We start from the raw sequence: 27,981 nt of genomic DNA on the forward strand, positions 1-27,981 counted from the left end.
CTGGCAAAGCACTAATCTGAGTTTATTTCTTCCTCTGTAAAATGAAATGATTGCATTAGGTTTTTTTCTAACTTGAAATCTGATGATTATATTTTAATTTCAAATGGGGGCTATTCCTCTGCCCTCCCACCCAGAACTGTATTTTATCCCAGGTAAGGAAAACTGAATAGGAACTAATTTCAGTAAAAGGCCAATAAAGTCCTTCACAAAATTTAAAAAGAATTTGGCCACAAGATTTTTAAAGTTAGATTAGCCAATATGATTCTAAGCAGAAGATATAACAGCGAAAGAACTCAAAACTGGAAGCATGTGAAAGATTTCTTTTTAAGAATGGATAACTTGTAATACTGTAGAAAGCAGGAGAAAAAAGAATGGAAATCTATGATCATTTTTTAGGAAACAGCAAGATTAGTAGGCACAAAACATAAGGTCTTCAGTCTTCTCCAAATTATTTTACAGAAATAAAGCAACAGAGTTTCTCAATTATCAATTATCATCAGTTAGTTATGCATAATAGTACCCTTTTGATATATTAGCATGCACAAAATTGATAGGTAATGGTAACTGACTATGCTATTTAAAATTACAGTAATATATGGTTGATTTCCATCATAATAGAAGTGCTCTAGATTTTTAAAAAACAAACAGGGGTCTTGAAGATAGTTATATCGCCATCCCAAAGAAAGATCACTGCTTCAGATTCAGGATCATAATATCTAAATAAGATAATTTCCTATCTCCAGGAAAAATGTGAGACTTTGTGTTTACCATTTTAAAAACCCTAATTTAAATCACTTTGATTATTTTGGTGTTTCTGAATTTGAAATTAAATACAAACTCTAATACATTAAATATATTTAAAAATATCAAAAGAAAATGAACTGTAATGTTTAGAAGCCAGATAAAAAGAAGAGTATGTAAAGTAGCTTATCTGTTATTTAAAAACAAACATGCAAGAAATAATGAATGTTTTTTAAAGAGATTCAAAGTTTTCCGTTATAGCAAACAGAAACTGAAGGGCCCAAGGCCTCCTACCTCAGGAAAAGCAATGGGGCTTAAAGGACAGAAGACAAACAGGTGTGGAAAAGTCACCAAAGTTGGCTGGTTTTACAGCCTCTGTTCTCTGACTTCAGGGACCAAACAGGCACCCAGGGCCACAACTGTTCTGCTTATATCAAAACAAATTAGTAAGATATCTTTTATTCTTATGTGTCTTTGAGTGAAACCACCATGATGAAGGGTTGTAAGGAAATGGCACCCCACTCCAGCACTCTTGCCTGGAAATTCCCACAGACCGGGGGGAGCCTGGCAGGCTACAGTCCATGGGGTCGCAAAGAGTCGGACCTGACTGAAGGGACTTAGCACACACATACATACACACACAGGCATTTCTTGATGCAGTTTCACTTAATATTTGGAGAGCACAATTCCTTAACTACACACAAGCAGTCTTTGTCAGATACCAATTTTTGTATCTAAGGTCATCTTAGGTCAGGCCAACCTTCTTATAACTGCACCGTAATACTGTTGTCTGTCTGACTTCTATTAATGTAGACAAAGACTTTTCAAATTAACTAAACTCAAAGGGACTTCCCAGGTGGTCTAGTGGCTAAGACTCTGCACTCCCAATGCAGGGGGCCCAGGTTCATTCCCTGGCCAGGGAACTAGGTCCCACATGCCATGACTAAGAGTCCTCATGCTGCAACTAAGACCCGGCGCAGCCAAATAAATAAATTTAAAAAAATAAATAAATAAATAAATAAACTCAAGGTAAGTTAGTTTTGAGAATTTGGTTTCATTTCTGAAATAACTGGGATTATTCTAGGATAACAGCTCTTGACCTAGAATCTTTAGATTCTTACATGTGTCTCAGAGATTCTCTCCACTGGGATTTTATGCAAAATTGTACATTAAGTACATATGGTCAATAACTTCCATCACATTTTCAAAGGGGCCAGTGACCCCCCCCTCCAAAAAAAAAGATTGAAAGCCACTGTGTTAGGGTATCTCAAGATCAGAATTGGGATTCACAAGCCCCAAGGACTAAGAAGGTAAGGTCCTTCGGATGCATGCTAATATCTTATAATTGGGTTTCCCAGGTGGTTCAGTGGTAAAGAATCTGCCTGCTAATGCAGAAGACATGGGTTCAAGATCCTTGGGTTGGGAAGATGCCCTGGAGGAGGAAATAATAGCCCACTCCAGTATTCTTCTTGCCTGGAAAATTCCATGGACAGAGGAGCCTGGTGGGCTACACCCCAGGGGGGTCACAAAGAATCAGACATGACTGAGCACAGCACACATGCACACACCATCTTATAATCACAGATTTTACATCAGTACCCCAAGACATTTTTCTTGGAAAATGACAATTTCCTAAAAAGTAGGGATTGGGCTAGTTATTAAAACTAAGTAAGTGCTGTGTAAAGGATATTGATTATACCAAACAAATCGTTTAAAGTCATGTTTACAGTTTGAAAATGACCATCAAGGAGACAGTATGCTGTCAGTGATAAGTCAGAGAGAGAACAGAGTGCAGCATGCTCTATCAAGCCCAAAGCACTCACAATAATCGACTTCAAAAAATGTACTTAAAAAATGTGATGAGATAAATAAGTCTGTTTCATCCTAGAGTGATCTCTGACCAATCACAGCCACTCGGCACCACCATAATGTTCCTTATATTCATTCAATAAATATTTATTGAGTTACTCCTATGGGAAAAGCACCAAGTACACTAAAGCCCTGTTCCCCAAAACACAGCTCTGAACTGAGAGATGAAAGCCCTGCTTTCACAGAGCTCACAGCCTCCTGAGGGGAGACAGCATAAAAGTGTGCCACACTGCAGGAAGTTTACAAAGCAAAGCAAAGCAGGGGCGGAGAAGAGGAGCCCTGGGGGAACAGGAAGACTCCCTCAGAACAGGCCCAGGAAGGCCTCACCAAGAAGGTGTATTTGACACTTGGGGCGGACGTTTGAGGGACTAAGAGAAGAAAGTGTTTGGGATGTAAGTGGGATGAGGAAGTGGAAAGGCCCTGAGGTGGGAGCAGGCCTGGCTTAGCTGAAGGACAACAAGGTCACAGCGACTGGAGCAGAGTGAGGGGTGAGGAGGCAAGAGGTGCAGGTGCCAGGCCAGATCCTGCAGGCCCTCAACAGCTCATTGTAAAAACTCTGGCTCCAACTCCAACAATTCTCAATGAAACAATGAATGCAGGTCACAGAGTCAGCTCAGAGGGCTTCTGAGACATAAAGTTGGCACCCTGCTTCACCAATAGCTGAATCACCAAATCGAGCAACACAGGTCCCAATAGAGGATATTGGGACCATATCCCACATCTCAACCATTGACAGAATTTTAGCTTTTGAGGATTTCCCTGAGAAAAGCACATCCTTGGATAACTTAAAAAGTGGACTATTCATCTATCTCCTGCAAAGTACACAGGGTCCATTTATTTCTGTGTGACTTTGTTCTAAGATAATTAACTTGCTTTCTCTGTCATTAAGTTTCCTTTTCTACAAAATGGAGTATCACCTGTATTTGGTTTGCAAGTATTTGTGAATCATTTTAAGCTCCTGGGAAGAAAATCACTACAGAAATTTGATGGAATATCATCATACACTTCTCTAACAACAATACCCTGCTATCAATTCTGGTTCCTGACAGAACATTTATAATAGTACATTGCTCATTTATAACACCTTTTCCTCTGTTGGAGAAGGAAATGGCAACCCACTCCAGTGTTCTTGCCTGGAGAATCCGAGGGACGGGTGAGCCTGGTGGGCTGCCATCTGTGGGGTTGCACAGAGTCGGGCACGACTGAAGCGACTTAGCAGCAGCAGCAGCAGCAAGGGAGAGGGGGAAGCACATAAAAGTTCCAATAAATACTTCTCAGTGGATAAAATGTAAAGGTTTTTTTTTATTGAAAACAAAAACAAAACCTTGAGCCTCAGGGATATCTTTAAAACTGTGTAAAAAGTTAACTATGACTAATTTGTAGATAAAGAAAATTACAACACACACACACACACACCGTTTACCACAAAAACCAAGGAAATGCCTACCCCTGGAATCAGCTCAAAGGACACTAAATAGCCTGATAGGGGCAATAACCAAGGGCACAGCTCATTCATTGCTTCCTACAACCAGACAGATTAATGAATTTGAACTTACAACAATTCTGCGGGATTTCCACATGAAGTACAGAATGATTATTTATACAAATCTGTCTGATGGGTACTTTTACATGAGATATCTCCTTAACCTGAAAAACTATCAATAAAAATATCTGCAGCTTCCTTCTCTCTTCCGGGTGCCACGCTTCTGACAACAAAGCCAAGTCAAGCTGGGATCCCAGGAGGCAAGCACCTCAGCCTGCTTGTGTGCACAGAGGGTTTACATCCGATGGTATACTTCTGACTACATTCCAAAGTCAACTATAAATTAACTGAATTTTCTGCACCCCCCACTAACATAAATAACTGAGAGTTGACTGTACTTCAAATAGTTATACTTCTTTTAAAGGCTGGCCTCAAAGCTACAAAATCTTTGAAATCTCTGCTTCCAAGAAGCTCTGACTTGAGCAATGACAGTTGGATGCATGCTACGTCAAAGTTTATTATTTCATGTTCCTATGTGAGATAACTTACTGTTATAAAATGAAGAGAAAGGTAATGATAATTGTTACACTAAAACAGATATACCAAGTAAATAACATTCTGATTTACAAATGTCTTTGTAAATTAAGCACAAATGAAGAGAAATAGAAGAAATACATACAGTTTGGATTAACTGCAGAGAACAGTACTCATCATCTGCATTCTCTTCTGTTCTGGAAATAAATTCATCATTTATATAAGGCCTACCCTGGTGTTCATCTGCAGCATTTTAGATGTACAAAATTTTAGAGTGAGGAAAGCATGAGCTCTGGGGTTCAAGCTCCAGCTGTGCCACTTACTTTTAGACTTTGGCAAATAGCTTGAGACTCACTTTGATCCTCCGTTTCTTTACCTATAATATGTGAAAATAAAAGTACTGTATGTCTACTGTATGATATCACTTATATGTGGAATCTAAAAAATACAACAACTAGTGAATATAACAACAACAAAAAAAGAAGCAGACTCACAGAGAACGAACTAGTGGCTCTCCCAGTGGGGGCAGGGAGGAGGAGCGGCAATACAGGGCTGGAAGAGTAGGAGGTACCAGTATTACGTATAAAATAAGCTACAAGGACATATTGTACAACACAGGGAATATAGCCAATATTTTATAATAACTATAAATGGAGTCATACCTTCAATAATTGTGAATCACTATATTGTATATTCGTAACTTATATGCTGTCCAGTGTGCGCTTAGTCGTGTCTGACTCTTGCAACCCCATAGACTGTAGCCTGCCAGGCTCCTCTGTTCATGGGGTTCTTCAGGCCAGAATACTGGGGTGGGTTGCCATTTCCTTCTCTAGGGCATCTTCCCGACCCAGGAATTGAACCCGGGTCTCCTGCATTGCAGGTAGACTCTTTACCGACTGAGCTACGAGGGAAGCCCTGTGACTTATACAATATTGTACATTAACTCTACTTCAGTTAAAAACACAATTAAAAAACATCTGCCCTAGTCTTAAAAAAAAAAAAAGGACTGTATTTCTCTCTTGAAGGTATAATGAAGATTCAGTGAGCTAATACATGTAAAGTGCATGGCACGTTAAAGTTCAGTTATGCAGACGCAAATCTAAAGCCTAGAAAGGTAAAAAACTATCTTGTCACCCAACTACTTAGTGGCAGGATTGGAGCTAAAAGTCAAGTCCCTTTAGTTACAGTTTAATCACTTTGTCAACTGCAAGTTTGCTATACAGCATTGTCTCTCTGGCTTTGGCCAAAACTTAAACTATGAAGTTTCCTCTTCCTCCCCAAAACGTTCACTTCAGGCCCTGACTATAAATAAAGCGAGAATGCAAAGATAGGATAACTATGTGTTGACTAATAGGTAAATGGAGGGGCAAGCAGAGACACCACGCAAGGGGGAATTTGTGCAGGAGGTGTTCACTGCTGCTGGCCAAATGCTGCACTACCACAGCTTCCATTGTAGGTCTGAAGCCTCAGGGCAGCACATTCTAATCTTGATCATAACTTTAACCTGGAGTCTAAGAAAATCCAGGACAACCAGCTGAGCAGGAAGAATGTGATGGTGAAAGAATCAGTGACCTCTCCTGCACTACACTAAGATCCTCTTGGGCTTCTGCTTTGAGGAGAAGGAAAATGAATTTTGGGGTGTCCCTCTAAGTCACGTTTATTAATAAAGAGCAAGAATGGAGAAAGAAAACAGGACTGTAATCATTTTTAGAAGTGGTAGCAACAATATCACTAAGAAATAATATAAACAAATGTTGATAAGAGGTTAACAAACCAGAAAGCTGGACAATGGGACAGCGTGTAAACTCCAGCTCATTTTCCTTCTACAGTTGTATAAACCAGGAGAAAAAAAGAGTATATTCGAAAGAATGGTCGAAACAATAACAATAATAGTGTAATCACTCCCAGTGTCTTTATCACACTGCCAAGTAATTAGTTTCCTTGACATGAATTTGTGTGTGTGTGTGTCCCCCACATTCTGCTTTTTCTTTGAGATATAATTGATATATAACACTGTATTATTTTCAGGTGTATAATAAGATTTGACATACATATATATTGTGAAATGATCCCCACAATAAGTTTAGTTAACATCCATCATTACTTGTAATTATAAAAAAAATATTTTTTTGGACCTGGATTTTTGATGGCTAGTTAGGGAAATACTGAGATGGAAGAGTGGTAGAAGGTTATCCTAAATATAAACATTAAATGGGAAACAGATTTAAAAAGGAGCAGGAAATCAGAAGAGGGAGAGACACGATTTTGGCAAATATAGAGGAAAGCTAAGAAGTAGACACTTTAAAGACAATGGCAAACCCGCACAGGGATTTGAAATAATACGGTTGTGCAGAGAAGCAGCTCTTGGGCCAAATAGGAAGGAAAACAATATAATTTGGTCAAGACTCAGATGGGAGTTTTCAAACGGACAAGAGACGATTTGAGAAATGAAAGAAATATGGCAAGGCAACATTTCCTCTTTTATTTTGACTTTCTTATAGTACTTTAAAGAGAATATTATCATTTAAGACTCTGAACATATACTGTACAATGGATATAACTCTTGGTAAAGAGAAAACTGAGGAATAAGAATCAGGACAAAAATTCACCAAGACCTGGTCTTGTATATATAGTCATCAGATGAAGCTGAGACAGACAAAATAATTTTAGGAAAAAGTTCTGTGGTCTATTTTATTATTAAACAGAATAATAATAATATCTGGGGCACGCTGTCACAGATGTTTCTCTTTGTTTAAGGAAAATTCAAATTGTAATACAAATGAAAATCCAGTTAATTTGGTCCTTATGAAATAGTACATACACTGAAATAACTGAACAAAATGTAAAGACATGTCAGATATTAGGAAACTTCTGGAAATTACAGAAACCACAATAACGCAGTCATCAGTATTTTTTTAAATCATTGTCCTCATAATTTCACATTTCCCAATGCACTGCATGCCCAATTTTACAAAGCCTTAACTGTATCTTTGAAGATAATCAAGCTTAACAGGCAGCTAGAATAATTCATAGGTAGAAGGATATATAGAATTATCCAAAATTCTGCAACGCCAACAGAGAAAACTGTCTTTGGATTTGTGACACCAGGGGACAGATATCCACCAAGAAAGCTAAAGTGCAGCAAAGCACAGCTCTAGGACATTTAAACAGAACTTGAGCTGAGTGGAAGGCTTGGTTAACCACAGTTGAGTAAACCTGTGTTGCAGTATAATCTGATAAGGAACAAACAGCATGGATTCTAGAAGTGTACACCATGTGTCCCTAACACGCTAGACTTCTTTGAAAGAGTTAATCAAATAGTGGATAAAAAAGAACTGATGCATCTCATTCAAAAGTTTTTAAGTCTCTCATTAGAGATTATTAAGAAAATTTAGTAATTATTGTGGATTAAAACTTGATTAATAGACAATAAACCAGGACCAATACTGAAAATCTCCAAAGATTAATACTAAGCTAGTATATAAATTTATTATTGACCCTGACATAGAAGAAGCTTGCACGGAGAGAAAAGGCGAAGAAAAGACTGAAAATTGCCAATGATGCCAACTATCTACTGGAAAGCCTGGAAAGGTCCTGCTAAATAACAATGAAATTCGTTCTTCACAAAGTGAAGAAGCAATACTTAAAGGACAATGGTAGACTCAAAGTTAATATGTGGAAAAAAAGGATTAAGCAACACTTACCAGTATGAGAAAAAGGGCAAAATAGGAGAAGACATGATAAAGATTGACAAAGTAATAAATTGCAAAGAGAATGCCAGCTAATATCTCTTACATACCTTTTCCTTTATGAATATACAGAAACTTTACGTAGAGATGTATTATAATAGAAGACAAAAAATTTAAAATAAAAGAGGACACTATTTAACGCAGCATATAATTAACCCATTGAACATGCTGCCACAGGATATTAATAAGGCACAAAGTTTAGTACAGCTTCCAACGCCTCAGAGCTACCAGAATATGATTCCATCCTGAAATTACTTAGGGCAAGAAATGAAAATGGAGTACATACCTCATGCTTCAGGGTATTAACCAGGCAAAGTCAGGAAGGAAGTTTGTATTCAAAATGATTTATTGTTTCAACGTTTAGATATTCCTAAGTCTGTCCTAAAGTTCAAATTAAATAGACTCCTTTCCAAAAATTCTTACACTATTTTTTCCAGATACATTCTTTTTGCCTGTCTATTTATCTAAATAGCAGAGCCTTCCTTTTCACCCAATTCTTCTTCCACTTCACTTATCCCAGCTTCAAAACATTGCCCAAGAAGTGATCGTGAAAAGCCACTAAGATATACATAAAACTCTGTGTTGGGCAAAGAGAGTTCTATAATTTGTTAAATTTTCTCAGCTTTTCCCTTTGGGTGGACCAAAATTTAAATTTATACTATATTTTGGTTCTGTTCATATCACGCAATAAAAATCTGAGCTTGATTTAACAACATTTTCACCTGTGACCGAGAGCTACAGCAAGAAATGTCCTTTGATAAAATGAATTTTAATCAATAAGTAATATAATTTTATAGAATAAGATACTAAAATGCCACATTAAAAAGGCAGAGCCCTCCAGGCTCTACATTTGGAGGGTGGGGGTAGGGGGTATGAGCAATTCATCTATGAAATGCTATGGCCTCAGTCAGTTCATAAATTAAACACATATAGAGCAGGCTATGAATGAGTTATAGGCAAAATTCACAACTGCAAAGCCTAAGAAACTGTCTGAAAAACTCCGTGGGTCAATAAAACACAGATGTTAAATTTAAAATTTTTGAAAATAATAAAATTAAGTGTAGACAAGTCTAAAGTGGTCAGGAGGCAGGTTTACAGCTTGTGTCCATTTTGTAATCCAATCCTCTCCATTTGGGGCTTAGCAATAGGGGGCCACACATGGTATAAGGCCAACCGTAGCATTCAAGCTTGACTGATTTTTAAAAGTGACACAGTGATCAAATATGCTCCAAAGGCATTCTAGAACATCAGGATGCTGCTGACCATCAAAATCAACCTTAGTGCTCACCTCAAATCTAAAACAGGATATAAGTACACTCTTTGAGTTAATTAAATACAAGCCCATATATTTCATCTATTAAAAAAAAAAAAAAAGTGTCCAGAATATATCACTTGCAAAGAAAGGTCTTATTATGTAATATAGTGTAATACCAGAGTTAAAAATAAGCAGATGATCTTATAAAATACAGCATTTACGTTTCTTCTAGAGTATAAACTCAGAATTTGCTTTAGAATGTCAATAAGTAACATGTTTAACAAGATGAAACAAATAGAAAGCCAGGCAGCAGAGCCCTTCTGTGGAATTCGATTTGGAAGACAAAACAAGGAAGGTATATTTCAAACAGATGGAAAGTGAAAAATAATAAAAGTCATCCTTACCTGCATTAATTTTCCTTCTGCTGGAGTTATTTCAGCAACACCAGCAAACACGCCTTCCAAAGTGAGATTCAGTTTTCCTGTGGGGTCCATTTTCAAGGGGATCACTCTGATAATAGCCTTCTGCTCAGCTGATCTTTCAGACTCCACCGCTGCTGCCAGTACCAGTCCCGTGCGTCCAAATCCTGCCTGCAGGGTAGCCATCAGCAGCCAGGGCCAGAGGGCAGCCAGCTGTAGCTGGTGGCCACCACTCATGCTACCAGCTGCAGCGATGCACTTCGGCCATACATACTGCTTCCAGTAGCTAAGACCAAACGCAGGTTCTCAAATCCAGACAAATGGAGGAAAAGAAACTTCTGCGTCCGTTTCAGAAAGCCGAGTCGTAGTTTTGGCCCTTCCTTTCTCTAAAGTATATTCCCAAGGACAGGTGGTATTCCTGCTCAAGCAGGCAAGAAGGTTATTGTCAGCCTACTTCTGCTTCAGGTATGTCGTTTTCTCCCATCTTCACTACGATTAGTTAAGATACCGCACTTCTCTTTGGAATTTTCAGTGTTGCTTGAGGTTGAATGTCACATCCTGAATTTTTATTATGTCAGATCACCTGGTGCTGGTCTTCCATATGCAACAAGTCCTCGAGCCACTAAACCCAATGTTAATGAACAAAACAAGGCAAAGTAAACGACCAAGGCCATGCATCAAAGGTGAGAGTGAAAAACTCCAGCTCAGAAAATGAAGAGGTGGCCCCTTTAAGTTACAAAACTTGTCAATGGTAAAAGACTAAAGATCACAGAGCTTCTTTTTTAAGGGGAAGGAGAGGGAACAATATTTCAGACCACACCTTGAGAGATGGCCAAAGATGCTACATGTATTCATAAAAGTTTCAACATTAAACTCTATTTCAGTGTAGCCAAAGTTCCAGGCCCACTGAACCTATAACACTTTTCATGAACTTAAATATACTATGAGTTTTAAATTTTCTACCTAGATTTGCCAGTAAGTTAGGTGCTAATTTATGTCTTCACATATTCACAGGATAAATCTGAGCATCACAATCTTTTCCAATTTTCATAATTCGAAGAATATTTGAAAAGGTTGGCTTTCCAATTATCTTTTCCGGTTGAAATTCATATTTCTATCTTTATTTTCCTTTCTATCTTAGGGATTCCTCCTTTTATTCTCCTACTTGAGAATGCCAAGCACTGTGATTTCCCATGAGATGCTTTTGGAAACTACTTTATTATCCAGATCTTATAATCTGTAATTTTCTGGGTTCATAGTAAAACAAAGGACTATTCCTAACACGTTTTCAAATTCCTTGAGGGGGTAGGGAATAAAAGATAGGGGGAGTGAGGAGGTGATTAGTCTACAGGCTCTAAGTAGAATGCCCTGAAAAAGTAAAAATAATCCTGAGTAGAGTAGATCTGTGCTATTTCTAGGCGCACTTGAGAATTTGGGTCTTTGTACAAACAAAATCTTATTCTAAGATTTCAAAATGTGCACCCTTAAGTAAATATAAATGCACTTCAACCACAAAGCCCACTGTGTTCAGAGGTCAAGTTAAAAAATCTTATTAAGTCTTCAGAATAAGTGCTGAAAAGCCAAGCAATTGAATATGAACCTGTTATATAGATTCCTTTCTTTCGCTGAGGCAGAGGGAGAAAAAAAAAGAATTTCAAAAGAAATCTGCAAACCTGTTGTGCTGTCGGGCCCACTGGAATCCACGGGGGTGAAACAAATTCAATTATGCTTTTATAGATCCTGCTCAAGAAAAGGTTTCAACTGCTTAACCAAGTACAGTTCATTCTTCCACCTTCTTACTCTGCAACCAAACCAAGTGCCCCACACTGCAGGTAGGAGCCGAGAAATTCCGCAGCCTGAAAAAATAATCCATGCAGGTCAAAGGCAGAAACTTACTCCAAGGTTAGAGCTACTGTCCCCAAAGAATTCTAAAAACACTTAGAGAGGATCCAAAACCATTTCTGAAATCTCCTTTCTAACAAAAGTCCTTTTTCTCCCCAAACAGCATATAAAAATGATGAGATCTTGAAAGAGCAAAGCAAATACATCAGCAACAATTCACTACCAGGAACACAGACAATCCCAAAGGGAGAAGGCAAGGTCTCTGAATCATGGATAGACTTGGAAAGTTCGGAAGGATTCAAGTGCTTCCCTTCCAGAAAGACAATTCTGGATCAACTCCCTAGAGCAGGAAGCCTGTGGTTTGTAATTGGTGTTCTAGCTCGGACTCCCTCCCCTGGGACTGCAATCACGCTCTCTACCTGCTGACACAGTGAGGGTGGAGCAGCCAGAGGCAGCCGCCCCGTCCCGCCCCCTCCTCCTGGCTGCCTGGGGCACGGTGCGCGCACACTTCGCCAGACACGTTCCTGAGCTCGCTCTTCTCTCGGCTCCCCAACTCCCTCTATTGAGCCACGGCCAAACTGCACCCAGTTCAGTCCTCAATACCTTTCTTTGAGTAAGCAAGTTCCCACACGTAAATCAAGGCCACTTGAACAGATAGGTAAGCAGATTCTGCACCCAAGAGACAGAGATGGCGGGATGAGGAAATAAAGACCAAAAAAAAAAAAAAGGAAACCCATAAGATAAAATAATGGACACAACGTTTTGCAAATATAAGTTCAAAGTGATGTCTGCTCTTCCGGGTTTTAGTGTCTATAAAGGCCACAAAGCCAGAATAATGTGATCCTGTGCTGTAGTTCTCACTCACTGATTTATTGCTGTTTTAAGTCAGCTACCCTGGCAAGAATTCTGTCCATTTTATGAAGTTTTGCTTCAGCTCCTGCAAATTTAAATTCAGTAGCTCTTTTCTAAACTGTGCCTGTACCAGGCTTTTACATTAGGTGATGTCAGAGGGCTGGAATCTGTTATTTTCTTCTTACATCCCTGGGATGTGAAATAATACTATGGATCAGACCTGGGCCTTCAATGTGAAACTGAAAGTAAGTCTATATCATAAATACAAGTAAAGGGGTAAATATATATGCTTAATAAGAAGGGTGTAGACAAAAAGAAAACTAGTTTTTGGTTACTTACCACATTTGTGAAAAATAATCCTTCTGGTAACTTTTACCCGGAGAAGGCGATGGCACCCCACTCCAGTACTCTTACCTGGAAAATCCCATGGATGGAGGAGCCTGGTAGGCTGCAGTCCATGGGGTCACGAAGAGTCAAACACAACTGAGCAACTTCCCTTTCACTTTTCACTTTCATGCATTGGAGAAGGAAATGGCAACCCACTCCAGTGTTCTTGCCTGGAGAATCCCAGGGACAGGGGAGCCTGGTGGGCTGCCATCTATGGGGTCACACAGAGTCGGACACGACTGAAGTGACTTAGCAACAACAATAGCAACAAGTAACTTTTACCACATTTGTGAACCATAACCCTTCTAGTAACATTATCTTTAGAAAGAATGCAAACGTTTCTGATGTATGTTTCTAAAATTTGAATTTTCAAAATGACCAGATTGTATTTGACTGTGGCCAGACATTTTATTTTTAACCTGATGCCAATAATCTTTCCAAACTGTACAAATGAACAATGATGTGAATATGATTAACATTACACTTAAAAAAGGTTAAGATTTATGCTACATGCTTATTGTGGTAAAAAGTACATTTTAAATTGTGGTAAGAAGCACATAAAATTTAAAACAATTTCTAACATGCACAAAAGAATTGTGCAAATTGATCACCTGGAAAATGTGGAGAATAATAACTGCATTGTAGCTTGGTTGTCAAGATTAAATGACAATGCCTCTGAAGGCAAAAGGTATGAGTGACCTAGTCACCTTGAGAATTTTATCCCTAAAGAGGGTTTACAGTTTAATTTGAAAAGATACATTTACCCCAGTGTTCACAGCAGTACCATTTGCAATAGCCAAGACATGGAAGCAACCTGAATGTCCATCAACAGATAAATGGATAAAGATGTGGTACATTTATACAATGGAATATTACTCAGCCAATAAAAAAGAATGAAATAATGCCATTTACAGCAACACAGATGGACCTAGAGATTATCATACTAAGTGAGGCAAGCCAAAGACAAACATCATACGCTATCACTTGTATCTGGAATCTACAATGACACAGATGAACTTATCTGCAAAACAGAGAGAGACTCACAGACATGGAAACAAACCTACGGTTACCAAAGGGGAAAGTGCTGGAAGGGAGTAAATTAGGAGGTTGGGCTTAGCAGATACAAACTACTATATAACAAACACCTATTATATAGTACAGGGAACTATTTTCAGTATCTTGGAATAAACGATAATAGAAAAGAATCTGAAAAAAAATGTGTGTGTGTATATATATATATGTGTATCTGAGTCATTTTGTTGCACACTGAAACTAACACATTGTAATTCAATTATATTTCAATTAAAAATTTAATAAATTTTTAAAGAGAGTTTATGGGTATAGTTTTGGCATTTTAGGCCTAATAACACCTAGAGCTGAGAGATAAATTCTAAAGTAAATTCTTAATTTAGCACTTTTTCTTTATTGGTTGGACCATAAGAACATAATACAAATATAGACCTTTTATAGCTCCTTTCCTAAAAAATAGAAATAGGTCTAATTCTTCTGGAGATAATTTTTTTAAAGTCTGCTATGGTTTTATGTTTTTATGTATTCCATATAAAAGTATAACAAAAAATTTTAAATATATTTTATTACATATCTGATGTATGCAAAAACATCTTTAAACTTTAAACAAACAGTAACCTACTGATTGTTTTTGTCTCGCCTATTCCTGCTTGAAACCTGCAAAGGAATTAAGATACCCAACCTAAAAGGCCTAATACGGATACTTAGTTGAAAGGAAAAAAATACAGATGTGGTTGCTCTCTCTTGAGGAAACCCTGAGATCTGAGAACGATAATAGATATCATGAGGCTGGGTACCTCGAGTTACTCAGGATCAAACCAAACAGCTCTACAGGGCTTAGTTCACTGATATATTGTGCTTATTAAATACACAGTATTGACAAGAAAAGTCAGCAGAATTGATAAACAAGAGAAATTATTCTCTGGCTTCAAAGTTTTGGAGTCTTCCCTGAGCAGTTTCAACTTCCATAAAGATGGCATCACTGCAGTAATGAAGTGCCCACACTGACATCTACCACCAACCTTCCACAGGAGACAGATCACCCTTCACGACCTACCTTCACATCTGCACTGACTAAAGTTACTGAAGACTTTGGTTCTTTCCCCAAACCTAGGTTTCTAAAAGCATGTCTAAGAACCGTCCTTATCCTCAATGGCATTTTAATGATTCAATCTCTATTCAAGTGTGAATGAAGAAAACTCAGGACTTTTTAAGTCGGATTCTTTGAAAAACAGAGCGCATTTCCTTTTGAACTTTACTAATATGATGACTAGTCATAATGAATGAGGTTTCTATTGATCACCAATTCAATAGTAAAAACAAGCAAGACAACAAGTCTAGTTGAAACACTCACTTTATTGTTGACTGACTGAAATTTTTTGTGTATAAGGTGCTGAAATACTGAGGTGCTAGTCAGGAACCTTGTTAGCCTGTATCAGACCCTACTGACTAATTTACACAGAGATTTTATGTTATCTTTTGCCACTTTTCCAAGACAGTAATGATAGCTTTAGCTGATGAGTAGCAGGCATGTGAGTATAGCAGGAGATCCAGCTCCCCGATGTGTTGTATCAATATATAAAAAAACAGTTTGGAAAGCTGATAAAGGCATTTCATTAATTAAGCCTTAAAACAACTCAAACCAAATCCATGTCAAGGTTCCTGCTTGACACATGTTCCTCAAAAGATATTATCTCTTTCAACATATATGAAGCCAAGAAAGGCATAGTTGAGGGAAGGAATATCACTTACTTAGTGATATTTTACTTATCAGCTTTTTCAACATCACAGAAAAAAGGCAAAGTTCCTTCATTTAGAAACTGGGTCTCCTCTTCACATACTCTACCAAAATACAGAGTCTGACCAAAAGATGTAGGAGTCTTGATAATCCATTCATCTTTTAAACCTTGCTGATAAAGATAAATAAATGTTCATCACATCGACATGGACTAGTCTAATCAGATAGACCAAAGAGGTCACTTTTCAGAACCTATTTTCATATCTAAAGTGAGTCACTGCAGACCAAAACAGAGCTCATCCTTTTCTAAAATACTACTATGTCTGTAATACTTCCAGGGTTTGACATCAATGGGAAGGCACAACGCAATTTAAAAAATGTACTGTTACACCCACCATGGCTGAAAGAGTATTTACGTCACATATCACTATGTGCCTTTCCTTTCTCACTAGTTTCACATTCCTAGGCTTCCCTTTTGTTTCTGCAGTGCTTATAAGGAAAACTGAGGCAGAATCCAGTAAGAAAGTTCTAGTCAACTTTAAAATCAGAAAGCTTCTTGCTGTCATTGGATGAGCAAGTGAGGGATCAACCACAGAAACTGGATATCCAAGATACCTCTCCTAAAAACCAGTTCCACAATTCTACTATTCGAATTTAGGATCCTAAAGAGGGGATGAGATAAAAATGTTAAGTCTATCCCACTATCCAAACTTCTCTCAGAAGCTTAAACCATACATAAACTGTTAAAGGTATAGCTTCTGTTAGGTAACTACTAATCAGTTAGTCCCAAAATTTGCACACAGTATCTTTTACAGCTGAGAATTTATACTTACTGAATGTAAGTATAAACACTGTGTTAAATCTCTTAATGGTTTTGCTCACACATTGTACATTCCCCTTTAAAAATAAAAATATTACACAGGCATCCTTTATCCTTCTACCCACAATATAAATAAAAATATAAAGCTTTAAAACTTGAAATCTACCAGCATTTATAAATACAATTATATTAAACAAGTTAAAATACTTTCCTTTAGAAGATATATTAAACAAGTGATACATTAACAAAACCTTACCATTTATGATACTGTATCATTAAAATTAAAGAAAGATATGAAAATAGAAGAAAGTTCCCATTAATAGAAAAGAATAAGGGGCTGTTAAGTGTGATGGATGGTCCAAGTCCAGATGCCTTGCTCTTGAAACAGAACGCCGGGTGAGGAAGTGAGAGCATTTCCTGGTTAATCATTTAGAAAATTAACTCTTCCCCAGAGTTTCCTCCCTCGAATTCCTGACCCATTTAGACCTGTGATCTTGGTGACCTCACATGGCTTTGCTTCTCACACTCTTCTCTAAAAGGATCACACTGCGATTTGAAACAGATAGACTCAACTCCCCAGTGGAGCTGCACTGACTACTGTTTCAAAGTGGCAAGACGACAAATCAGCACACCCACACACAGACTACTCTCCGGGACCGTACACGCAGCTGTTTTTAGGTGCTTCTTGACTGTAACAGAAGGCCAGGACTTTTCATTTGAAAGGGATCTGGGCAGCAAACAAACAAACAAAAGACTGCTAGATGTCGTGTAGTTTGTCAAGGTGAACAATCTGAACGGAACAGCTGTAGTAAATATCAAATTCCAATTCTCAATTAACAAAATTCTCAATTAACAAAACAAAAATACTTTTTTTTCCTTAACAGAACTGAAAAAAATCCCAACAGTGTGTCACGTGCAAGGCTAGTCTGCCTCCAGCCACAGCTAGTGCACAATGTCACATTTGTCATCCATTCCTCACTCTCTTAATTCTTCCTCCTTTGGAAAGTGTTCCTGCTTGCAGGCAACATCCACCAGCAGATGAAGATCTAGAAAGAAAAAAAAGGTTTGTTTACGCTGTTTCTCAAATTGTAGAGTTCGACAGACAAGGCTTTCAACAAGAAGAATAAGCTGCCATGTTTCACCTGTAAAATGGGCTCTAAAATTACATTATCTCATCAGATTCTCAATTTTTAGGGCATTTCTGTACCTCTAAAGCACAGATGCAGCTCAGTCATTAACCCAAAGAGACTAACAAAGTTTAAAATGTCTCTCCTTTTAGTGATGTCACTAAGCCTTTTTTCATTTCAACTGACTTTTATTGTAAGTATAAAATTAAGAAAAAGTGTAAAAAAGATCAAAGTACAACAAACACACATATGAAAATTCATTTCTTCAATGTTATAAAAATAGGTTCCAGGATTATGAAGTAATGCCTTACGAAAAACAATGTTAAATTAAGTAAACACTACCTTTCCAAAGTTGATTGCCTCCATAAAATTTCTACCTATTGACTAATGCAGCTGATTTGCTTATAAAAGTGTCTATCTGAACTGTCTGTAAAAAAAAATAACCTTCAAGGAGGTCAAGAGACAAAAATTGGGTTCATTAAGAATGGGAAGAAGTAAAGAAGTGAGCTCTCAGCTCAGGTACTAGGTTCTATAACAAAAAAAGCTAAGGCTATGTATAGAAACAGAGTTAAACAGCCTCAGTAACCAATGTGACTTCCAGGCTTCCCAGGTGGCTCAGTGGTAAAAAAAAAAAAGCCGCCTGCCAACGCAGCAGCAGCAGGAGACATGGGTTCCATCCCTGGGTCAGGAAGATCCCTTGAAAAAACGAATAGCAACCCACTCCAGTACTCATGCCTGGAGAATCCCATGGACAGAGGAGCCTGGTGGGCTACAGTCCATGGGGTCACAAAGAGTTGGACAAGACTAAGCAACTGAACAAACGTGGCTTCTAGATTCAATCTAATTAGTTTACAACTTGTAGAATAGCATGGCTTCCCTTGTGGCTCAGCTGGAAAAGAATCCACCTGCAATGAGGGAAACCTGGGTTCCATCCCTGGGTTGGGAAGATCCCCAGGAGAAAGGAAAGACTACCCACTCCAGTATTCTGACCTGGAGAATTCCATGGACTGTAGTCCATGGAGTCGCAAAGAGTTGGACACGACTGAGTGACTTTCACTCACTCACTCTCTCACTCAGAATAACATGACCTGCGAGCCTTTTTAAGGTTGATTTTTAAGCTTACAATCTTGTCCTAGTAGCATTCTGGAGTTAAACTAAACTACACAGAATGAATCCTTAATTTCCTACTAGACATACAGAGACTTCTGTTACAATATTTGTAAAACACAACTTCTGTGGGACTGATCAACAGCCTGAGCAGGAGAGATGAGAGACAATAATTCTATCACCACCTTTGAGAAAATCTAGAGAGCATTTGGAACAGTACTTAATTTTTGCCCTCTTTTGTAAAAGGAAGATCAATTACTAAAGAAAAGTACTAGCTCATCTGGTGAACAGGAGTACAACCTATCCATGAAGAACAAGCAATTTCGAAATTCACTGGCAATCTGGTGGTTAAGAGCTCCACGCTTCCACTGCAGGGGGCATCGGTTCGATCCCTGGTTGGGGAACTAAGATCCTGCATGCTGTGCCTTGCAGCCAAAAAAAAAAATTAGTTAAAAAAAGAAAGTGTAAGTGCAAGTTGCTCAGTTGTGTCCGACTCTTTGTGACCCCATGGACTTTACATTCCATGGAATTCTCCAGGCCAGAATACTGGAGTGGGTAGCCTTTCCTTTCTCCAGGGGATTTTCCCAACCCAGGGATCGAACCCAGGTCTCCTGCATTAAGAACATGCAATTTATCCAGATAAGCATCTTGCAGAAGAACAGACATCAAGTTATCACTTAAAATGGGCTTCTTGTATATCTATGACCATGGCAGCATTATTTACAATAGCCAAAAGGTGAAAGTAATCCAGGAGTCCATCGATGGATGAATGGGAAAACAAGTGTGGTAGATATATACAAAGGGGTATTATTTAGCCTTAAAAAGGAAGGAAATTATGACACATGCTCCATGAATGAGTCTTCAACATGAATGATCTACAACATGAAATAGTCACAAAAGGACAAATATTGTACAATTCTACTCATATGAAGTAGTCAAATTCATAGAAATAAAAGTAGAATGGTGGTTGCCAGGGGCTTCAGGGAAGGATGTAATGGATATGGAGTTTCAGTTTGGGAAGACAAGAAAAGTTCTGGAGATGGATGGTGGTGGTGGTGGTATATAATGTGAATGTACTTAACGCCCCTCAACTGTACACTTAAAACAGTTAAAAAGGTAAATTTTATGTTATATATATTTTACCACAAAAATGGCTTTTTTTTTTTTTCCAAAAATGGCTTCTTTACAGTCTAAGTAACAGGGATAATGACTACAGTTATATCTTAATTTATAGAACATCTTTTTTTCAAGTAACTGAAATGCAGTTATATGGTCATCTAATTAATCCTGAGTAACAGAGAGATGACTGAAAGAACCTCTACACTAGATGATTCCTAAAGCCAATGGTTTCTAAATCTTGCTGCAAACTGGAATCACCCGGGGATCTTTAAAAAAAAAAAAATTGCGATTTAGGGCTTCTACCCCATACATTCTGATTTAATTGGTACAGAGTGCAACCTAGGCATCAGAATTTTAAAAAGCTGATCAAAGGATACAGAATGAGTAATATGTAAGTATGATCATTCTCTAAACACTTCAACTCCACATCAGAATAAGGAGGACAGGGCATGTAGTAATAGAAAATACTAAAACAAGATTTTGGAATATGAACCGACCTAACCGCAGCCCTCTTCTGAAAGCAGAGCAGGAATTCTCGATAATGACAAAGGCTGTTGTTGTTGTTCAGGTGCCAAGTTGTGTTCAACTCTTTGTGACCCCGTGGACTGCAGCAGGCCAGGCCTCCCTCTCCCTCACCATCTCCCGGAGTTTGCCCAAGTTCATGTCCACTGAATCGGTGACAAAGGGAAAGACTATAAAACAAGGCTTAAGACTATAAAACAACTGCAGACCTCTTATGGGGAGGTAGACTGAAGAACAACAACAAATCCTCTTTTTTTCAGTAGACAACTGTCATTTATTAAAAACTTTATCCTACTGATAGGTTCAAATAATGAACAAGAGCACATCACAGATAGGCATGTTTAAAGTAACAATAGCTCAGTGGATAACCAACAAGGTCCTACTGTGTAGCCCAGGGAACTGTGCTCAATGTTATACGTCAGCCTGGATGGGAGGGGAGTTTGGGGGAGAACAGATACATGTATGGTATAGGTATGGCCGAGTCCCTTCGTTGCCCACCTAAAACTATCACAACATTGTTAATTGGCAATATCCCAAAATAAGTTTTAAAAAAATAAAGTAACAATAGCCGGTATGGCTCTATAACAGCCTCAGAATGAGTTATGTAGTGTGAGCAACAAACCCTCTTAGCCTTAATGACTGGGATTTGTTGTTGTTCAGTTGCTCAGTCATGTCTGACTCTGCAACCCCATGGACTGCATCACGCCAGGCTTCCCTGTCCTTCACCACCTCCCAGAGCTTGCTCAAACTCACGTCCCTTGAGTCAGTGTTGCCATCCAACCATCTCATCCTCTGTCATCCCCTTCTCCTTCCGCCTTCAGTCTTTCCCAGCATCAGGGTCTTTTCTAATGAGTCAGCTCTTTGCATCAGGTGGCACAAGTAAGGGAGCTTCAGCTTCAGCATCAGTCCTACCAATGAATATTCAGGACTGATTTCCTTTAGGATTGACCAGTTTGATCTCCCTGCAGTCCAAGGGATTCTCAAGAGTTTTCTCCAACACCATAGTTCAAAAGTATCAATTCTTCAATGCTCAGCCTTCTTTATGGTCCGACTCTCACATCCATACATGACTACTGGAAAAACCACAGCTTTGACTAGACGGACCTTTGTTGGCAAAGTAAGGTCTCTGCTTCTTAATATGCTGTCTAGGTCTGTCATAGCTTTTCCTTCAAGGAGCAAATATCTTTTAATTTCATGACTGCATCACCATCTGCAGTGATTTTGAAGCTCAAAAAAATAAAGTCTCTCACTGTTTCCATTGTTTCCTCATCCTTTTGCCATGAAGTGATGGGACTGGATGCCATGATCTTCGCTTTCTGAATGTTGAGTTTTAAGCCAGTTTTTCACTCTCCTCTTTCACCTTCATCAAGGGCTCTTTAGCTCTTCTTCGCTTTCTGCCATAAGGGTGGTGTTATCTGCATACCTGAGGTTACTGATATTTCTCCCGGCAATCTTTGATTCCAGCTCTGCTTCATCCAGCCAAGCATTTAGCATGATGTACTCTGCATGTAAGTTAAATAAGCAGGGTGACAATATATAGCCTTGATGTATTCCCTTCCCAGTTTGGAACCAGTCCATTGTTCCATGTCCAGTTCTAACTGTTGCTTCTTGACCTGCATGCAGGTTTTTCAGGAGGCAGGTCAGGTGGTCTGGTATTCCCATCTCTTCAAGAATTTTCCACAGCTGGTTGTGATCCACACAGTCGAAAGCTTTAGTGTAGTCAATGAAGCAGATGTTTTTCTGGAACTCTCTTGCTTTTTCATGATCCAGCGGATGTTGGCAATTTGATCTCTGGTTCCTCTGCTTTTTCTAAATCCAGCTTGCACATCTGGAAGTTTTCAGTCACATACTATTGAAGCCTAGCTTGGAGAATTTTGAGCATTACTTTGCTAGCATGTGAAATTAGCGCAATTGTGCGGTAGTCTGAATATTCTTTGGCATTGCCTTTATTTGGGACTGGAATGAAAACTGACCTTTTCCAGTCCTGTGGCCACTGCAGAGTTTTTCAAATTTGCTGGCACACAGTCCCCAATTTGGGGCTGCCCAAGTCTCCAATTTGGCACATAGCTTCTAATAACAAGTATCTAAACCTGATAATTTTATTATTAAGGTGAGCTTCCTTCATTAACAAAGCTGCCAATCAAGGAATGAAGAGCATAGAGACCAATAAAAATGCAAAAAGACAGAAACTAGTCTGATGCTACTAGAGGTTTCTAGGACTTTATTCAAGAATCTTCTATACTCATCAGAGAAGTAAATATTTGAGAATCAAAGCAGCTGAGTTGATCTGAGAGCCAAGAGGCCTCCAGGGACAGGAGTATTGCATCTACTCATTTGGGAATTTTTTTTGACTGCATCTCACAGGATTTTACTTCCCCCATCAGGGATGGTACCCAGGTTCTCAGCAATAAAAGCACAGAGTCCTAACCACTGGACTGCCAGGGAATTCCCTGGAAATGCAAATTCCTACTAAGAGCACTCTCTAGGGCTTGGGGGCTATTACCTTAATGAAATCTCATCCAGAATCCTGCAATAGCTATAGAAAAATGAGAAGTCCTTTCTTCAGGAATGGACTGAACTTTGCTCTTAAACGTTCAATTTCCCTTAACTATAAAGTAACCTATCAAAACATAAGACAGTGTAGCTTCTACAACAAGACTAATATCTGGGTGTATTTGGTTTAGGGTAATTTGATTGTTGGAGAAGGAAATGGCACCCTACTCCAGTACTCGTGCCTGGAAAATCCCATGGATGGAGGAGCCTGGAAGGCTGCAGTCCATGGGGTCTCGAAGAGTCCGACAGGACTGAGCGACTTCACTTTCATGCACTGGAGAAGGAAATGGCAACCCACTCCAGTGTTCTTGCCTGGAGAATCCCAGGGACGGGGGAGCCCAGTGGGCTGCCATCTATGGGGTCGCACAGAATCAGTGTAGAAACTGGACGAGCATTATTGAGTCTAATTTTCAGTACTTGATTTTTTTTTTAATCTGAATGGTATTTTCTTAAGTCAACACGTGTTCAGACGGCCTACACAAGGCGTGGCAATGACTGTCGTTAACAGCCTCCTCCTAATAAAATGCACATCTACTGAAATCAGTACAATTGGGACACCTCATCAACTTGACACCTGTTACTTGGAAAAAAAAAGTCAAAGAAAAAGTGTGAGAAGATACATTTTCAAAACAGTTCAGTTACAGAAGGGTCTCAGATTCAGTCTCAGTTCAGTCTCAGATTAAGTTCTGAGATACAGGATGCCACAGTTCAGTGGGCTACTAAGCAACATAATGACATCCTAACAGTTAATGTTGGCATCACAGTACTTCAGAATTTGGGGCCAAAGAAGTCTTCAGAGATGATTTTAATAAACTTTCTTATTTTTACCATAAATAATGTGAAAGCTGGAACTTCACTGAGGGAAGATACTCTTAATGATACTTACAATTGAAATTCAAGTGATACTTTAGAAATTTTACTTTTAGTTCCTATCAATAATACTTTAAACTTGGAATTTAATATCTACTGAAATAAAAAATACTTAGTCATCTATGAGAACTAAACTGAATACTATAGTTCATTTTGAGTGTTCCCCACAAGTATCTACTGACTTTTTTTTTTTGGAGGATGCTGAAACCCAGGAACAAACCAAGGACCCCTCTTGATTCTTAAGGGCTTCTCTGGCCATCAGTGATCAGGGCTGTGAAAAAATTAGAAGCTAAGAATTAGGACTTTCTAATGCAGGGTGCAAAAGACTGAATGTTTGTATCTCCTCAAAATTCTTGTATTGATATTAAAACCTAACCCCCAATAGGATGGTGTTAGAAAACAGGACTTTGGGGAGGTGATTAAGTTCTGATGGTAGAGCTCTTATGAATGATATTAGAGTCCTTTATAAAAGAGACCCAGAGAGCTCCTCTGCCCCTTCTGCCACGTGAGGACACAGCAAGAAGGCAGGCTATGAGCCAGGAAGCAGACTCTCAGCAGACACTGAATCTGTTGGCACCTTGATCTTCGACTTCCCAGCCTCTGAGGCTGTGAGGAAACACACACACACACACACACACAGACTGTTATTTATAAGCCACCTGGTGTGTGTGTGCTCAGTTGTGTCCAACTCTTTGCGACCCCATGGCCTGTAGCCTGCCAGGTTCTTCTATTCATGGGACTTCCCTGGCAAGAATTCTGGACTCGGTTGCCTTTTCCTACTCCAGGGGGATCTTCCCAATCCAGGGATTGAACTTGCATCTCCTGCATCAACAGGTAGACTCTTTTCCACTGAGCCACCTGGGAATCCCTTATAAGCCATCTAGTCTATGGTATTTTTATTATAGCAGCAGAATGGAGTAAGACACAGAGTAGGCTACATGCTTAGCTTGCAGGCCATATAAAAACAAGTAGTGAGCTAGATTTGGTCCACTGGCTAGTTTACTGACTACTGCCCTAACAGCACACACTAGGGCTTTAATCCAGAGAAATTTAACCAAAACAGGAGAATATTTCATCAAATGGAGTATTATTATTCAGTTGTCAAAAATATCTTTTTCTCCAAAGAAGATCTACAAATGGCCAACAAGCACATGAAAAGATGCTTAACATCATCAATCATGAGGGAAATGGAATTAAAACTACAATAAGACAGATAAATCTACTTAGGATGACTATAGTGATGATAAAAAGTGAAAAATAACAAGTGTTAGGGAAGATGTGGAGAAATGAGGACTCTGGTACATTGCTGGTGGGGATGTAAAATGGTTCAGCCATTATTAAAAATAGTTTGGCAATTCCTCAATAGTTAAACATAGAAATACCATCAATTTAGTTCAGTTCAGTCGCTCAGCTGTGTCCGACTCTTTGTGCCCCCATGGACTGCAACAAACCAGGCTTCCCTGTCTATCACCAACTCCCAGAGTTTACTCAAACTCATGTCCATTGAGTTGGAGATGTCATCCAACCATCTCATCCTTCTGTGTCCCCTTCTCCTCTTGCCTTCAATCTTTCCCAGCATCAGGGTCTTTTCCAATGAGCCAGTTCTTCGCATCAGGTGGCCAAAATACTAGAGTTTCAGTTTCAGCATCAGTCCTTCCAATGTATATTCAGGATTGATTTCCTGTAGGATTGACTGGTTTGATCTCCTTGCAGTCCAAGGGACTCTCAAGAGTCTTCTCCAACACCACAGTTCAAAAGCATCAATTTTTTGGCACTCAGCTTTCTTTATGGTCCAATTCTCACATCCATACACGACTACTGGAAAAACCATAGCTTTGACTAGATGGACCTTTGTTGGCAAAGTAAGGTCTCTGCTTTTTAATATGCTGTCTAGGTTGGTCATAGCTTTTCTTCCAAGGAGCAAGCGTCTTTTAATTTCATGGCTGCAATCACCATCTGCAGTGATTTTGGAGCCCAAGAAAATAAAGTCTGTCACTGCTTCCATTGTTTCCCCATCTATTTGCCAAGAAGTGACAGGACCAGATGCCATGATCTTCATTTTTTGAATGTTGAGTTTTAAGCCAGCTTTTTTATTCTCTTCTTTCACTTCATCAAGAGGCTCTTTGATTCTTCTTCGCTTTCTGCCATAAGGGTTAGGTTACTGATATTTCTCCCGGCAATCTTGATTCCATATGATCACAGAAATACCATATGACCCAGCAATTTCACTCCTAGGTATACTCCCAAAAGGATTGAAAGAAGATATTTAAATATATGCACAATGTTTATAGCAGCACTATTCACAATAAGCAAAAAGTAGAAAAAGCCCAAATGCCCATCGGGAGATGAATGGATAAAAAACTGTCATATATATACATATAATGTATTAATAATATTGTTTAGCCATAAGAAGGAATGAAGATCTGATACACATTACCTTGTGGATGAACCTTGAAAACATCATGCTAAGTAAAATAAACTATTAGGTTGGTGAAAAAATAATTGTCGTTTTGCACTGCTGAACTGTGCCTTTTGATATTGGGATACATTCCTAAATAAATGTGGTTATATTACACATCATTTAAATGCACATTTCTCACTTTATGTTTTTTTGCTTATGACATTACTTGCTGTTTATTTTATACTCATTTCAGATTAGAGAAATGATGTTAGACAAAAAGCAAATTTGAGCATTTTTTGTTTGAATCCAAAATGGGTAGTAAAGCAGCAGAGACAACTTGCAATCTCAACAGTGCATTTGGCTCAGAAACTGCTCACACACATACAGTGCAGTGGTGGTTCAAGAAGTTCTGCAGAGGAGATGAGTGCCTCGAAGCTGAGGAGCACAGTGGACAGGCCATCGGAAGTTGACAACGACCAACTGAGAGCCTTCATCAAAGCGGATGCTCTTACAACTATATGAGAAGTTGCCAAAGAAATGGATGTCAACCATTCTACAGTCATCTGGCATTTGAAGCAAATTGGAAAGTTGAAAAAGTTCACTAAGTAGGTGCCTCATAAGCTAACCAAAAATAAAAAATACTGTCATTTTGAAGTGCCGTCTTCTCTTATTCTACCCAACAACAGTGAACCATTTTTCAATTGAATTATGACGTGTGATGCAAAGTGGATTTTATACAACAACCAGCAATGATCAGGTCAATGTCTGGACCAAGAAGCTCCAAAGCACTTCCCAAAGCCAAGCTTGCACCAAAAAAAAGGGTCAGAGTCACTGTTTGGTGGTCTGCTGCTGGTCTGCTCCATACAGCTTCCTGAATCCCAGTGAAATCATTACATCTGAGAAGTATGCTCAGCAAATCGATGAGACGCACTGAAAATTGCAACACCTGCAGCTGGCACTGGTCAACAGAAAGGGCCCAATTCTTCTCCACAACAATGCCCAACCACATGTTGCACAACCAACACTTCCCCAGTTAAATTAATGGGGCTACAAAGTTTTGCCTCAACCACCATATTCACCTGACCTCTTGCCAGCCAACTACCACTTCAACCATCTCAACCACATTTGCAGGTATAACGCTTCCACAATCAGCAGGAGGTAGAAAATATTTTCCAAGAGTTCGTCAAATCCTGAAGCATGGATTTTTACACTCCAGGAATAAACAGTTTTATTCTTCATTGGCCAAAATGTGTTGATTATAATGGCTCCTGTTTTGATTAACAAAGATGTGTCTGAGCCTAGTTATAATGATTTAAAATTCATAGTCCAAAACCGCAATAACTTTTGTCCCAACCTAACAGACACAAAAGGTCATATATCCTATGATTTCGTTTATACAAACTATCCAGAATAGGTAAATCCATAGAGACAGAACACAGACTGGTGGTTGCCAAGGGCTTCGGAGAGGAGGGAACGGAGGGCAGCTGCTTAAGGAACGGGGTTTTCTTTTGGAGTGATGCCAAGTCTTGGATCCAGACAGACAGTGCACCGACACTGTGAACGT

General features: G+C 38.9%; 2 protein-coding genes and 1 non-coding gene across 5 annotated transcripts in view; 1 reads left to right on the plus strand and 2 right to left on the minus strand.

Moving 5' to 3' along the window:
- Nucleotides 1–15,369, minus strand: part of RNF43 (ring finger protein 43) — a 70,021-nt gene extending 54,652 nt beyond the window's left edge. The window contains exons 1-2 of one of the 3 annotated variants that reach the window (XM_070772532.1): nt 11,724–15,369; nt 10,036–10,672 (exon numbers count right to left, since the gene is read on the minus strand). In XM_070772532.1, coding sequence (XP_070628633.1) covers nt 10,036–10,287 — 252 coding nt within the window. In that variant the 5' untranslated portion in view covers nt 10,288–10,672; nt 11,724–15,369. Of the gene's footprint in view, nt 1–10,035 lie in introns of all 3 variants that reach the window. The other 2 variants (XM_070772533.1, XM_019981922.2) reach the window with 2 other exon arrangements.
- Nucleotides 1,592–1,664, plus strand: TRNAG-CCC (transfer RNA glycine (anticodon CCC)). Its single transcript has one exon. It is a non-coding gene; the product is annotated as a tRNA-Gly (tRNA).
- A 127-nt stretch (nt 15,370–15,496) lies between the features above and the next one.
- HSF5 (heat shock transcription factor 5) overlaps nt 15,497–27,981 on the minus strand; it is a 52,707-nt gene continuing 40,222 nt past the window's right edge. Inside the window, exon 6 of the mRNA XM_019982554.2 lies at nt 15,497–17,764. Within this exon, the coding sequence (XP_019838113.2) occupies nt 17,694–17,764 (71 nt within the window). The 3' untranslated portion in view covers nt 15,497–17,693. The remainder of the gene's footprint in view (nt 17,765–27,981) is intronic.

Source organism: Bos indicus, chromosome 19 (assembly GCF_029378745.1).
Source record: "Bos indicus isolate NIAB-ARS_2022 breed Sahiwal x Tharparkar chromosome 19, NIAB-ARS_B.indTharparkar_mat_pri_1.0, whole genome shotgun sequence".
Lineage (NCBI taxonomy): Eukaryota > Metazoa > Chordata > Mammalia > Artiodactyla > Bovidae > Bos > Bos indicus.